Consider the following 15,442-nt stretch of genomic DNA (forward strand, 5'->3'; position numbering starts at 1 on the left):
TGGGGGTGGTATTTACTTTTTCCATTAAAAACATATCTCCTGCTTAACGATTAAGGGTGGGGGGGTCAAATACTGTTTTTTTTTTTTCATTTTTGCAGCTGAACTTTAGCACTAAAATGACTGGCCTTGATCTAATTTTGGACTTTGATTCACCGTCTTAAATGGTTTTTGTTTCTATTTTTCCTCTTGGTTGAAAAATGGGTCTCCCCCCGAATAAAGGAATTCAGCAAAGAAAACAGATGTTTGCTACCACTGGTGAGGTCACATTTCTGCAATGCTGACATGCTTTTTCGTTCTTTGTTTTTAACCAGCATGCCCACAGATTACTGAGCTCATCCTGCTCTTTACCCCAAAAGAGGTAAGAACTTCCTTGAGTTTCATTCTTACCATCTCTGCCAGATGTCTAAGAAAGATTCTCAGCCATTTAGCTTGCGTATTGAGTGCTAAATAGACGATGAATGCTGGGACAAAATTCTCATGACAAATTGGGTGGAGTACCACGTCAAATTCGTTTTGAGTACCCTCAAAACAACGCTATAGAGCGCTGCATACCAGAACAACTGGACACAAGAACAGTTTTTTTTCCCAAACACCATCACTCTGCTTAACAATTCCCTCAACACTGTCAAACTATTTATTATGTCTGCATTACTATCACTATTAATCTTCCCATCCTTCCTTTCATCCCTCTCCTCCCACTTATGAGGAGGGAACTTCTGTTTCCTAGTATGATTTGATTGCTTATTGTACTCTATGACTATTATTAAGTGTTGTACCTTATGACTCGTGATGAATGTTTCTTTTCTTTTCTTTTATGTACACTGAGAGCATATGCACCAAAGACAAATTCCTTGTGTGTCCAATCACCCTTGGCCAATAAAGAATTTCTATTCTATTCTATTCTATTCTATTCTATTCTATTCTATTCTATTCTATTCTATTCTATTCTATTCTATTCTATTCTATTCTATTCTATTCTATTCTACTCTACTCTATTCTACTCTACTCTACTCTACTCTATTCCATTCTATTCTATTCTATTCTATTCTTATTGTACCCTATGACTATTATTAAGTGTTGTACCTGATGATCCTTGACTCTTGATGAATGTATCTTTTCTTTTATGTACACTGAGAGCATTTGCACCAAGACAAATTCCTTGTGTGTCCAGTCACACTTGGCCAATAAAGAACTCTATTCTGTTCTGTTCTATTCTATTCTATTCTATTCTATTCTATTCTATTCTATTCTATTCTATTCTATTCTATTCTATTCTATTCTATTCTCTTGAGTTTCAAAGCAGTTGGACACCAGGATATCACTGTAATAGAATCTTGCAAATCTGAAAGTCTCTCTCTCTCTCACACACCCTTCTTGCCTTTACTTTCCAGAGAACTAGGGAGAATCCCTTCTGAGATGCTTTCTCCACCCTTTTTCTTTCCCTGGTCTCGGGTATCTTTTATCTGACCATTGTCTAGGCTGCAGCTCTTCCATCTCCCAAGGTTCTTCTCATAGTCCATTACACTACCACTAAGAGACTACGAAGTTGGAATTCATAAACAATCACATTTTCCCTCCTAAGGATTAACAGCCAAGAGGATGAGGACAAGACAAAAGATGTCTCCGGAACTACCCTTCTCTCTTCAGAACTTGCCCGAATGTTGATCGCAGAAGGCAATGGACTGTTGGAGAATAACTCATTGTCAGGTGCTACAAGAGATGGTAAGTTCCATTTGTAGGCAACGCTTCTGGGAAGACCGGTTTCTTTTCTGTTATTACAGCAGTACACGGCAGCTGGGAGGATGGTAGAACTTGAAAGCAAGAAAGGTTTCTCCCAGGTCTTGCAGGAACATTACCCGGTCCAAAGTACTGAAGTTCTGATTGTATCTTGCCTTGGCCATCACTCTACACCTGACTTAATTTGGCCATGAGGGGGCTTGATCTGAGCTGAAACAAATACCCCTCAGCAGGATATTGAATCCAAACTAAACAAAACTATACCCTACAAGTTCTGATTAAATTGGCTTGCAGTTGGATAGAGGTGATTCCTTGCCTGCCTCCAATGGATGTGGTTTAGATTATTGCAAATCAAGAGAATCTCAATTTAACTTACTGCAGGCCTTCCCAAACCTTTTCTTTCATTACTGAAAACTATTTATCAGAATGTCGTACTGAACTGTAGGGTCCTTGGTGCTCTCTGAGCTTGGTGGAATTCTTGCAGGCATTTCATTATTATCGAACTAGGTAGTATTATCAGTGTGTTGCCTAGTTTGGTAATGAAATGTGTACAAGAAAGCCACTAAGTTCAGAGAGACCGTCAAGGAGCTCACAGTTCAACCCCGAGCTACAAATATTTTCTTCTATCAATCATAATCAGTTTTGAGGATCGGCCATAGGTCCCTTCCTTCAGCATCCTCATAACTTCAAACAGTCACTGAACAGGTGGTCATAGCTCAAGGGCTACCTGTATTATAAAAATGATAGTCTTCAATGATCTTTACTTCATTCATACCAATTACCATAGGTGATTTCCATTTTTCATCTTAACAGGAATATTTGAGAGATATTTTAGTACACCTGGCCATTATTAAAGTCCAGTTAAATGCCCCTCCTGTGATGGGTTTGTGTGTCATTACCCAAAGAAAAATCACTTTTACCCAATTTGGGGTAATTTACTCAGATTTGGGGTGCCTTGCCCTAGTGAGATCTAGATTAATAGTTTACTTTATTGTCCTTCCACCTCATACGTTGAAATTAAATGTCATCTTTGGTGTACATTATACATAAAAAATAAAAAAACAAAAACACTACCAGTTCGGCCTGATTCAGGAGAAATGATAGTAAAAAATGCTACCATTCAGCTGAACCGGTAGTAAAAATACAGCTAGAGGTTTGGCCGAACCAGTATTTCTTTTGCTTTTTTTCCTCCCAACGATCAGCTGTTTGGATGATCAGCTGTGCCGGGATCCTTCCTGCTGTCTTACTGCTTTGCCCAGGAGGCTTTCCTGAGGCCCAGGAGGCAAAAAAATGGAGTGTGTGTGTGTGTGTGTATGCTGCACAAAAAGAAAGAAAGAAAGAAAGAAGAAGCTACACCTATCCAGTCACATGGCCATGCCCACCTAGCCACACCCACAGAACTGGTAGCAAAAATATTTGCATCTCACCCCTCGTACGGGTAATCCTTGACTTACAACCATTTATTTAGGGACCACTCAAAGTTATAACAGCAACTGAAAAATGTGAGTTACAACCAGTCCTTCCATTTACAATCAATTTAGCGTCCCTACAGTCTGGTCCCATGATCACCACTTGGTTGCTTGGCATCCAGCATGTATATATAGTTGCAGCATCTTGGGGAGAGGTGAGGGGTGTCACCATTTATGACCTTCTCAGAAGACCTCCAGCAAGCAAAGTCAATGGGAAAAGTAGGATTTACTTAAAGACCGCATGATTCACTTAACGGCTGTGACGATTTGTCTACGAACTCTGGTGAAAAGGCATTAAAATTGGGCATCTTAACAACCACTTTGATTATAGCAAAGATATTCTGGTCTCTTTGTGGTTGTGGTCAAGGACCACCTGTAGCTGGTAAAGTGTGTGTGTGTGGGGGGGGTGTTCTCATTTGTAAAATGGCATTTACCAAGTTTCCTGGGTTGGCTGATGATGGAATAATATCACCCCATTATAGAGGGAGAACTGGAGTAACAGCAGGAAAGCAGATGAATGGGGGAAGTGAACAGAGACCCAGATTTGTTGGATAAAAGGAGTTAAGAGTCTCTGTGTGAGCAAGGGTGTAATTGAATTCTTCGGCGTAGATTAAAATTTGATATTAAAAAATTCAAGAGGGGTGAGTGGGGGCATGTCTGGTACCAGCTGCTGATGTTTCTATTCTGAGCAAAGGTTAGGAATCTTGAGGGCATCTCTAGATTAGATGCTGATTGGGTTGATGGTGACCTGGTGATCTTTTGGTATCTTCTGCTTTCATTGACAGGTCTCTTGCAAGATTGGGACAACTGCCAAGCAGATGAGAGATCCCCCGACGATGAATAAAGAGGAACGTGGGACCATTTCTTCCAGAAGTTAGACTCTGGCCCATTTCTGGTCCACCACAACGCTCCTTGAAAAGAGACCTTCTTTCAGTTCTCTCCACTGGTCTGGAAGGACAAGAACAATGGCAGCTATGATATCTGGAAAAGCTATTTCTGGAGGGCAGTTAAGAATCCTGGAATCCTAGAATTGGAAGGCATTTTGAGAGCTTCTAGTCCAAGGGTCTTCAAACTTGGCAAGTTTAAGACTTGTTGACTTCAACTTCCCAGAAGTCCTGAGCTAACATGACTGGAGGAGGAATTCTAGGAGTTAAAAGTCCACAAGTCTCAAAGCTGTCAAGTTTGAAGACCCCTGTTCTAGTCCAACCCTTCCATGAGGCAGGTATCTTCACATCCTCCTAGACATAGAGCTGTCCAGGCCTTGGTTGAAAAACCTCCACTGATGGAGCTCCAGAACTTCAGGAGGCAACTTGTTCTACATATTCTGTTCGGATGGGTCTCTGTAAAGCTATATTTTGCTTATTCATCTAAGCCCTTGCTGGGGAGAGTAACCAGAGAACCGTCACTGAGGTCATTCTGACATTTTAACTGGGATTTAAGGCGGGCAGGGAGGGTAACATTTTCACTTAGTTTTTGCACTGTCTGTATGCATGCATTAATGCTGTTTTCTGCATAATTCTGGGCTCTTTTTTAGATGAAATGTATTATAACTCCATGGTTATACACCCCCCCTCCCACTCCAAAATAAGGAGTTTGCCAGCATCTTTCCCAACTAACATATTTAATTAGAGAGCTCGTGAAAGTTTATGCCCTGTAATTAAATTTTATTCACCTGAAAAGGAGTTACCAGATGCCTCTTGGTTTATGGGTGGAGAGGAATTATAGATAGAGAAGAGATAGAGAAATAAAAATGATCCTCCGTACGGCCATCATCTCTCGGCACCCAATCCTGAATGGATAGTTAGTGAAAATGATTTGCCTTTGGATCGATTTTAACCCCGTTTCTCTCTAAGGATTATTTGAATTATTCAAGATTTGTTTTAAAAAAGTGACTGGAAATCCATTGGTAGTTTATTACAGGTTAATGCCTCTTTCTCGTTTCTGCTGTCGGGTGGACTGCTCTCAATTCCTCTAAACAAGAAGCCTTCATTTTTAAGACTTAAAATTAGGAACTTTGATCCAGGGCCTAGAGATATTCAGCTCTCAAGGTCTTCTCATTGTGAAGAAGGAACAGTTAGCTTGAGGCTACTACCCATGTTTTTCCAAAAATAAGACCCTGTCTTATAATTTTCTTTCCACCAAAAAGGTCTTATTTTCTGGGGATGTCATCCACTAACTTCACTTGCACACATTGCCCCCGGCCTCCTTTTCACTGTCAGAGGCAGAGGTGGTTTTCAGCAGGTTCTGACCAGTTCTGGAGAACCGGTAGTGGAAATTTTGAGTAGTTCGGAGAACCGGCCAATACCACTTCTGACTGGCCCCGCCCCACCCATTCTCTACCTCCCAAATCCCAGATGATCGGCTGGGTCTTCTTTTATTGCCCTGTACAGGAGAACAGAGCTGGAAAGCAGGTTAGTGGGGTGGGGGAGGGAATGGGACTTTGCAGTATCCTTCCCCTGCCACGCCCACCAAGCCACACCCATGAAGCCACACCCACAGAATCAGTAGTAACCACTGGTCTTCAGGAAGTTGTTCTTCTGCGGCCGGCAAACCTTTCCTGAAGGCCTCTGCAGCCGATAACAGAGCTCTGGATCGATCCGTAGCTTTCTTATCAGCTACAGAGGAAATCCTTGCCAGCTTTGCTGGCTGCAGAAGAAATGGGCCGGCAAGGCAGGTGTTGGGGTGTGCGAGGCCTGGCTACAACTGTCCAAAGGTAAGTAGTAGGACCGCTCTACTTCCCCATCCCCACGCTAGCTTAATTTTTACTCGTCCACTCTGGAGTGGGTGGGGTCTTAATTAGGGCTTATATTGGGCACATGTGTAAAAATCAAGCCAGGACTTACTTTCAGGGTAGGTCTTATTTTCAGAGAAACATGGTCCATCAGAATCCCCTCTACACTTCCAGCTCCAGATTTATTTAGCCTGGAGAAACACTCTTAATGGGCTATCTTGAGGATGTTTTTTCTCCAGGTCTTCTTTTTTTGAGTTCCAGCCAGACCACATCCAGAGCAGTGGGAAAGATGCTCTGTTGTGGTGAGTCATTCTCACAGAGAGTGCACTTGAAGAGAGCAGGCAAATTGGCTACAGATTATCCTTGAGTTATGACTGCTTGCTTAGCAACCATCAGAGGTTCTGACGGACATCCTTGGTGGTCCTTCCAATTTCATTCTGAAGGTCTCACGGAAGCTATCCTCCATGGCCACATGACTCCATTTATGGTGCTTGGTGATCGGTCTACATTCATGGCTGTTTGTAGCATCCCACACTCAAGTGTCTACATTTTGTTCTTCTGAACCAGAGACAAATTCCTTGTGTGTCTAGCCACACTTGGCCAAATAAATAAAGTATAAGAATTTTATGATGGTTTTGCTGAAAAGCGGCATTTACCTCTGGTCTTTGGCCAAAATCAGCCCATAGCAAACTTGTGATTTGCTTAACGATCGTGATGTTTGCTTTACAACCAAGGCATTTGCTTAACAAGGGCCACAAAACATGTCATAAAATTGTTTCGGTTATACGGGTGACCCAATTTATGATTGTCATGATTTGCAATTATGATGGGCATGTTCCTTTAGAGTCATAAGTCAAGGACTACCTGTATGATGGCCGAGCGGGGCCCAGGGACGCTGGGTGTAAGGAATGCTGTGAGGTTGGCATCACATGAGTGGCCTAGAACTACGTAAGATGGGGGATGTGGCACTTGAGGTCATGTTGAATCGCCCATTGTGCATTTCCCCATCATGGAAGTGATGGCTGGGTTTATTTCGAAGCCAACCTACTTGTGTAGGATTTTCACTCTCCTTCAAAAAGAAGAGCCACCTTTTTTGGGTCAGGCCAAAAAGTCTTGACTTAGTCCAGCGTTTTGCTTTCATCATGAATATCCAGATATCTCTAACAAGCAAGGACTTTGAACAGGCTAGCACCTCCTCCTCCTCCTCCTCCTCATATTCTGAGTTGGATGGTGCTTCTTATTTGGCAGCTGGCATTGAATCGTTTTGATTAGCAGCCACTGATAGCTTTGTACATCATGAATGGGTTTGATTCTTTAAAGCCAACCAAGTTGGCAGGCATGCCTGCATTCTCTGGAAGCAAATTCTGTCGTTTAATTAAATCTGTTGTAAATGAGTTTTGGCAAAAGAGGAAAATTCCTTCCTTCCTTCCTTCCCTCCCTCCTCCCTCCCAACCTCCTTCCTCCCTCCCTCCCTCCTTCCTTTCCACAGATATGGTGGGATGTAATCCAGAGTAGCAGGAAGGAAGGGTTCCTTTCCAGAGGGAAAAGAGACACCGTAGCTGTCTGGTGGGCAGGAAGAGAGCAAGGTCAGATCCTCTCTAGCAATTCACAAGGCCTGTCTATACAGTTATTGAAGACAATCGCTTTAATCTGGCAAGATTCTGTCTTTAGGCAGATAACGGTAGAGGAACAACTCAGAAATAACTCCATGTGTCATTCTTGGTTCTTTGAGCCTGATGTGAACAAACCTTAGAGTCAACATGCTCTTTTCTTTCTACTAACTTTCTTTTTTTCTTTTTAAAAAAACTTTCAGAAGTTCTGTCCAGAAGCATGTAAGGATTCTGCATGCAAAAAGCCTCCTTTTTCTTTCCCCTCCCCCCTCCTCTTCCCTCTTATATCTCATGGAGCTGAGTAAGATGCTAGTCTGTGTTTCTTTGTAGTATTCTCTCTCTCACTGGACTTAGCTTGTTTCTTCTGCTTCTGGAGTTGCTCCAATGATCTCTTGGTCAGCTCCCTGGCTCTTTACAGTCCACTCCTGTAGATGCCAGAGTCTTCAGGAAACAGTTCAATTCCTGAAATTCCTGTAACTCTGAACCTTTCTTATTGATTTTTTTTCAAGAGACTGTGAGAACCACATTACATTCGGTACAAGCAGATACCTAAGGACCCAACATCATCCATTGATATAAAATACAGGTTGTGTAAAAGCCCCAGTCCAGCACTCCACATGATGTTGTCTGTTAAATTTAGGGAATCTCTTTGGACTTGATGCCTTATGGGCCAAGGTATCTACCAGACCTGCGTAATATTCTGATTCTGAAAAAAAATCCACCTTACTCAGAACTGTCTATATAGTCATATGGTACCTTAACAGCTCTTCAGTTCTTGGTTAGGATTTGAACTGTTAAGCTTTTACCAGTCTCAGACTCTGAAATAAATTGAAGATTAATTCTTAAACAATGACAATAACAACAGAGTTGGAAGGATCCTTGGAGGTCTTCTAGTCCAACCCGCCTCAGTCTCTTCTTGAAAGCCTCCAGTGATGAAGCTCCCATAACTTCTGAAGGCAGCTTCTGTTCCATTGGATTGAATTCTGGGAGTTGTATTCCTAGCAGAATAACAGAGCTGGAAGGGAGCCTTGGAGGTCTTCTAGTCCAACCCCCTGCTCAAGCAGGAAACCCTATACCGTGTCAGATAAACGGTTGTCCAACCACTTCTTAAAAACTTCCAAATCAGGGAGAAATATTCCCAGTTCTCCAACTCTTCCTTCCTCATCCTCAAGATACTCTAAGATTACAGTCATTTAAATCTGACAGAAATTATCTAGCTGTAGAAACTGTTGTGGACCGCCAGCTGCCAGCAGAGCTGGTGGCGGACTCAGACAGTAAGGAGGTTGGGGAGGGACATGGGTCAGTTCTGGAGTCTGAGGAAGGCTCTGACAAGTGCTCTGCATCAGAGGCAGAGATGGGGCCAGGGCTGTCCAACAGTTATCAGCTGCCATCGGAGATCAGTGAGGCAGAAGAATGGCTGGAGCCTGTTTCTGATGCGCGTATGTGCAGAGCTGCCAGGAGAAGGGAACAGTTAAGGAACAGGGGCTGATTTGGAAGGCAAGGTACATGTGGATGCTGAATGGCCCCTCCTTGGGGAATAAATAGAAGCAAAAGGGGAGTGGTGGTTGCAGGAGACAATTACTTCGCTTATTATTATGAAGATTTGCTTATCGTGGTTTGTGCCTCACAGAGGCGCCTTGCCAGGAATTAATTTGCAGCTTTGCAACTGGAAGCTCTAGGCCTGGCAACTATCCAAGGACTGATAAGGTCTGTTCTTGCAATTAACCCTTGGAAAGGATTATTGCCGGGACTTTTCTGTGTGGGGGTGCCATGAATTCACAGTAACTAAATAAAGAGGGGGGTTGGGAGTCTGTTACTTGGTTCTGCTAAGCCTGGGTCAGAACAGAAACATGAATATTTCATTTCTGTATTTCAAATCAAAGAAAATAAGATACAAGGTATGGACTGGCCTTACTTTTTCTATCAACATATCTACTGCAAAGGTTGCCCACTCACTTCTGCGATGACATAACATCACCTCGGAGATTGAAAATATATACATATTTTAAAAATGCAGACCGACTGCCAAAGGTCGATTGTTTCCAGCTCATTAGATGGAGTATTCATTTTCTTTCCAATATGATCTGGATTCCCCCGGGTATTAAAATTGATTTTATTATCGCTGTGGTTTAATTATACATGGTACTTAAAAAAAAACTGTACAGGATGTAAGATAGGATCTGAACCACTTGTTTTAAATAAAGTTAGTGAGAGGCTAACAGAATTGGACAAATGCAATGGGAGTAACAGATATTTCTTGCTATGATTTCCCCTTCTTTGGAAAACCCTGACTTCTGTCTTGGAAACCTCATCACGGATAGTCCTTGGCTTGCAGCCGTTCGTTGAACGATTGGTTCAATGTTACGCAACACTGAAACGAAGTGACTGATGACCACGGGTGGGCTTCCAAAATTTTAGCAATGGGCTCTCTGCCCAGTTGCTGGGTGGGTGTGGCCATGACGGACATGGCCTAGTCAGCCTCCTGCACCATGGCAGGGTGTGTGTGTGTGTGTTTTCCCACCCCCCAGGCTCCGGAGGCTTTCCTTGAGCCTCCAGGAGCATGAAAACGGTCTCCCTGGGCTCCGGAGGCTCTCTGGAAGCTGGAAACAGGGCCATTTCTGGTTTTCCCAAACTTCTGGGAGGCCCATTTTTTGTCCTTCTCGAGCATCCGTGCAGGCCCTGTACTTACCTGCATCCAAAATGGACCACATGGGGACTCCGGGGAGGGGAGGGGAAGGTGGGCGGGGCCAGCCAGGAGTGGGATTTGGGGGTTCTCCAAACTGCAGAATCTTAGCTGGGGGCTCTCCCGAACCCCTGCGAACCCCCAGCAGCCCACTTCTGCTGATGACCCATCCTCCCATTTATGACCTTGGCAGCATCCCTAGGGTCAAATGATCAAAATTTGAGCACCTGGCATGTATTTATGATGGTTGCAGCATCCTGGAGTCACGTGATTGTCTTCTGCAGCCTTCCCAGCCAGCTTCCAACAAACAAAGTCAATGGGGAGTGGGGGTAGCTGGATTTAATCAGAATAGAGCTGGAAGAGACCTTGGAAGCATTCTAGTTTAACCCCCTGATCAGGCAGGAGACCCTAAAGTAGTTGGCCATGGCGAGTTGGCCATGGTGAGTTGGCCATGGTAAGTTGGCCATGGCGAGTTGGCCATGGCGAGTTGGCCATAGTGAGTTGGCCATGGTGAGCTGGCCATGGTGAGTTGGCTGTGGTGAGCTGGCTGTGATGAGTTGGCCATGTTGAGTTGGCTGTGGCAAGTTGGCCATGGTGAGTTGGCCATGGTGAGCTGGCCATGGTGAATTGGCCATGTTGAGTTGGCTGTGGCAATTTGGCCATGGTGAGTTGGCCATGGTGAGTTGGCCATGGTGAGTTGGCTGTGGTGAATTGTCATATAGCCGAGCAGTTTCTTTTTCTGGGCTGCCACTGTGAATAAATGAAGCCCCCCAAAAGAAACGCTTTTAGCAACTGTAGCAAGAAAGGCCATGAAATGGGACAAAATTCACTTAAGACATATCTCACTCAGCAACCGAAATGTTTGGCTCAATTGTCGAGGACTATTATCAGATGCAGAGTGGTGATTTCTCCTTTTCTCCTTTCCCAGCTCGCCTTCTGCTGACTTTTAATCCATTTTCACATTGGTTTCTTTGCAAAAGTTCAAACATAATTTATTATTGCCTTTGCGTGGGATTTTTTTTTTTTTTAAATGCCACAACTTAAATGAAGCCGAGATTTCCTGGTAGACTCCAGTCTATGCAGTAATTAGACCTGATCTTGCTTCATTTCCAAGTCCAGGCAAGTTTAACCCGGTGCTCGAAAACAGCAGCTGAGTACAAACGATGCAATTAATACTGTACATTCGGGGTAGTAAAATCCATTAAAATACCATGCCATGAATTATTGCGGTATTTCAAGTTCCCCCTCCAGCATCGTTCTGCCTATAAGGACCCCTGATCTCATTGGAAAGAGAAGACTCACACCGACAACAAAACAGCCACAGGAAAAGCGAGTTCAGTTAAAATGCTGGTGGCCACCTGCCCAAATTTTGATCACGTAACTGGTGGGGATGCGATGATGGGGTGTCAGTATAAAGACATAAGTCACTTTTTCCAGTGCCATTGTGATTTTGAACAATGGTTAAATGAATGGTGGTATGTCAAGGACGTAGAATTCTCCATGCTCGAGTTGGTGAAACTTTGATTTATCTGACCCTGTGAGGTTCTTCAAAGTAAGTTCTCCAAAAAGCCTTATTTCTGGTTCACTGTGAAAAATAATTAGGTTATATTAAGCACCCTGGACAGGGCTCCTCACCATTGGAACAGTTCTGTTCCACTCTTTGGCAATTTCTCTTTTTGTTTTAAATCTTTTTTTATTGTTTTATATCATACATTTCCTTTCTATGTTGAGCAGTGTGCTCTCTAGGTTTCCACGGTGTTAACATACAAGCATCATTGTCGTCATTATGAATATATATATTTTCTTAAGTTTTCGCGGGTACTTACCTGTATGGCATTCAGCTTTGTTCGGGTATTTTCCCACGTCATTGTAGTTGTGCTTTTAAAGTTGTAGCGGCGTTTCAGCAGAATCTCATCTGCCATCTGCCATATACAGAAGCCTGATGATGGCAGATGAGATTCTGCTGAAACGTTGCTACAACTTTAAAAGCACAACTACAATGACGTGGGAAAATACCCAAACAAAGCTGAATGCCATACATACATACATACATACATACATACATACATACATGAATGAAACTATGTGGTTGGGCTTAGTTTTGGGGGAGGAAAATAAGGAGAAAAAAATTCTGTCTCTGCTTACCAGCATCCATTGATATTCATCTGGCTAGCGTCAGTGTGTGAGAGAGCTGAGGGCTCTTTGGAAATGGAAAAAAAGAAATCTATTCCAAATGCAAACACAAGCAGAGGAGAAGAGTTTCATTTTCAGTTGTAGTTTCATAGCACCAAGCAGCTTTAGTACCAGAACAGTTGAGCTAAGCCTCGCCCAGGCTCCTTACTGTGTCCTTCTTGCTCACACAACAAATATTCTTTCAGTTTCCAAACAGCTCTCAACTCTCTAACACACTGACGGGATGGAAGCCAGATGAATACCGATGGATGCTGATAAACAGAGGCAGATTCCTCCCCACTTATTTTCCTCCACAAAAACTAAGCCCGATCACAGTTTCGTAGCGAAGCACAGGTATCGAGCTAGTAATTAATATAATCACACACATATTTTTTAAATATACATGTTCGGGCCACCTAGATATGAGGATCATATGAGAAAGGATCTGCCAGTCTTACTGGGCATTTGGCCAAGTTTTAGGCCTGGCTGGATGCTATTTGTCAAATTTATTGCCTCTCTAATTACAGAAAAGCATTCAAGATCATCATAGCTTTACCTGAATTTTGTTAACTCCATCTTAACTTTTAAAAGTGCATTATGCCGGCTTCTGCTTACCATCATAAATACATTTCCTTACATCGCACACAAAATGCTGTTATCATCTCTGCATCCAGATGCAGAAGTGTGCGTGGTCCTCACTCACCGAGAGCAAAATTTCTGTTCTTAAGTGAGATGCGGGTTAAGTGGGTTTTGCCTCCATTTGATGACGTTTCTTGCCTCCATTGTTAAGTGAATCACTGCCCTTGTTAAGTTAGTCACCCGGGTATGAAGTGAACGTAGCTTCCCCATTGGACTTTGCTTGTCCCAAGGTCGCAAAAGGGGATGACACGACTTTTGGGTCATAGCAATGGTCGTAAATATGAACCAGTTGCCAAGCATCTGAGTTTTGATCACCAGGGATGCTGCAGAGGTTGTAACTGTGAAAAATCCTTTCAGTGCCATTGTAAGTTTGAATGGCTACTAAACAAACTGCTGTGAAGTGAGGACTACCTGTAATATACAAGGTCCTCTTTGCTTCCTGCATTTTTAGAATAGAATAGAGCCGGAAGGGATTTTGGAGGTAACAGATAACAGATAAACTGAGTTGGAAGGGACCTTATAGGTCATCTAGTCCAACCCCCCACCCAAGCGGGAGACCCTACACCATTTCTGACAAATGGCAGTCCAATCTCTTCTTGAAGGTCTCCAGGGATGAAGCTCCCACAACTTCTGAAGGCAACTTCTGTTCCATTGACTGATTGTTCTCACTGTCAGAAAATTTCTCCTTATTTCCAGGTTAAATCTCTCCTTGTTCAGATTCCATCCATTATTCCTTGTCTGACCTTCAAGTGCCTTGGAAAATAGCTTGTCCCCTTCCTCCTCTCTGTGGCTGCCCCTCAAGTATTGGAAGACTGCTATCATGTCTCCCCTGGTCCTTCTCTTCCCTAGATTAGCCAGGCCCAGTTCCTGCAACTGTTCTTCATATGTTTTAGCCTCCAGTCCCCTCACCATCCTGGTTGTTCTTCTCTGCACTCTTCCTAGAGTCTCAACATCTTTTTTATAATGTGGTGACCAAAACTGGATGCAGTACTCTAGGTGTGGTCTTACTAAGGCTTTATAGAGTGGTACTAGTATCTCCCTTGCTCTTGATTGTATCCCTCTGTTAATGCATCTTAGGATTGCATTGACTTTTTTGGCTGCTGCTGCCAATGGCTGGCTCATATTTAACTGACTGTCCACTAAGATCCCTCTTCCAGTTACTGCTATTGAGCCTGATTTCATCCCAGTCTACATGTGTCCTTTTGGTTTTTCTTGCCTAAGTGTAGGACTTTACTTTTCTCTACACTGTATTTCATTTTGTTAGATACAGCCCAGCCCCTGTCCAGCCCTGTCAAGCAGGAGAACCTATACCATTTTAGGCAAATGGCTGTCCAGTTTCTTCTTAAAAACCTCCAGTGATGAAACCCATACATCTTCTGGAGGCCAGCTGTTCCACTGGTTGACTGTCCGCCCTGTTAGGAAGTTTCTGTTTAATTCCTGGTTGCTTGTCTCTTTGATCAGTTTCCATCCGTTGTTTCTTGTCCTGCCTTCACGTGCTTTAGAGAATAATTTAAATCCCCTCTTCTTTGTGGCAGCCCCTCAAATCCTGGAATACTACTATCATGTCACCCCAATTCTTCTTTGCTTTAGACTAAATCCAAACCCAAATCCTGCAGCCGTTCTTCGTACGGTTTAAATCTCCAGGCCTTCGATCCTCTCAGTTGCTCTTCTCTGAACTTTTTCCAAAGTCTCCACATCTTTTTTTTTTTTTGTAGCGGGGTGACCAAAACTGGTGTCAAAATCATTTTGATTAATTAAACCATTAATTGGATTGGGTTAATTCAGCGATCATTTAAGAGCTGAGTGCTCGGCCACAGGTCAACAGAACTTAACAGAACGACGGAGTTGGAAGGGACCTTGGTGGTCTTCTAGTCCAGCCTTCATCACTGGAGGCTTCCAAGAAGAGATTAGACTGCCATTTGTCAGAAATGGTGTAGGGTCTCCTGCTTGGGTGGGGGGGTTGGACTAGATGACCTACGAGGTCCCTTCCAACTCGGTTAATCTGAGATCTGAGACCCTCCTTGCTCAGGCAGGAAACCCTCCTTCCCGGATGTTTATCCCCATCCTCTCTCTCCCCCAAACACACATACCTGGCCTGACATCACCTGGTGGTCTCCCTTCCTAAATCCTCCTCAACCCCCTCAACCCCCCCTCTGTTCAGCGACCTCCAAGGTCACCAGCCGTCAGGCCAAGAGACCGACGTGTCGCGGCTTAAGGGGATGCGGAGCGCACCTGTCTACCTTCCGCGGGGAGGAGGGGCGTGGTCCGGCAGGGAGGGGGGCGGGGCCTGAGACCCCACCTCCGCCGCAGCGGTGAGGGGGCGTGGCCAGGAAGGTACCGCGGCTGGACGCGGTGGGGGTGGGGGGAAAGGATCGCGGGGGGGTGCGGACTGCTGCGGCGT

At 43.9% G+C, this 15,442-nt stretch overlaps 1 protein-coding gene and 1 long non-coding RNA gene across 5 annotated transcripts in view; both read left to right on the forward strand.

Moving 5' to 3' along the window:
• The window catches only part of LOC148124688 (syntaxin-binding protein 4-like), a 50,814-nt gene extending 45,635 nt beyond the window's left edge, over positions 1-5,179 (forward strand). For 3 of the 4 annotated variants that reach the window (XM_087912501.1, XM_087912502.1, XM_087912503.1), the window contains 3 exons: positions 312-358; positions 1,583-1,722; positions 3,992-5,179. In XM_087912501.1, coding sequence (XP_087768627.1) covers positions 312-358; positions 1,583-1,722; positions 3,992-4,050 — 246 coding nt within the window. In that variant the 3' untranslated portion in view covers positions 4,051-5,179. Of the gene's footprint in view, positions 1-311; positions 359-1,582; positions 1,723-3,991 lie in introns of those variants that run through there. The other variant, XM_087912504.1, reaches the window with a different exon arrangement.
• Positions 5,180-7,397: 2,218 nt separating this feature from the next.
• LOC148124689 (uncharacterized) lies at positions 7,398-9,666 on the forward strand. Its single transcript, XR_015739534.1, has 2 exons — positions 7,398-8,432; positions 8,582-9,666. It is a non-coding gene; the product is annotated as an uncharacterized LOC148124689 (long non-coding RNA).
• The last annotated feature ends 5,776 nt before the right edge of the window (positions 9,667-15,442 follow it).

This window comes from Pseudonaja textilis, chromosome 14 (assembly GCF_049901715.1).
Source record: "Pseudonaja textilis isolate UNSWEBS1 chromosome 14, rPseTex1.2, whole genome shotgun sequence".
Taxonomy (NCBI): Eukaryota; Metazoa; Chordata; class Lepidosauria; order Squamata; family Elapidae; genus Pseudonaja; species Pseudonaja textilis.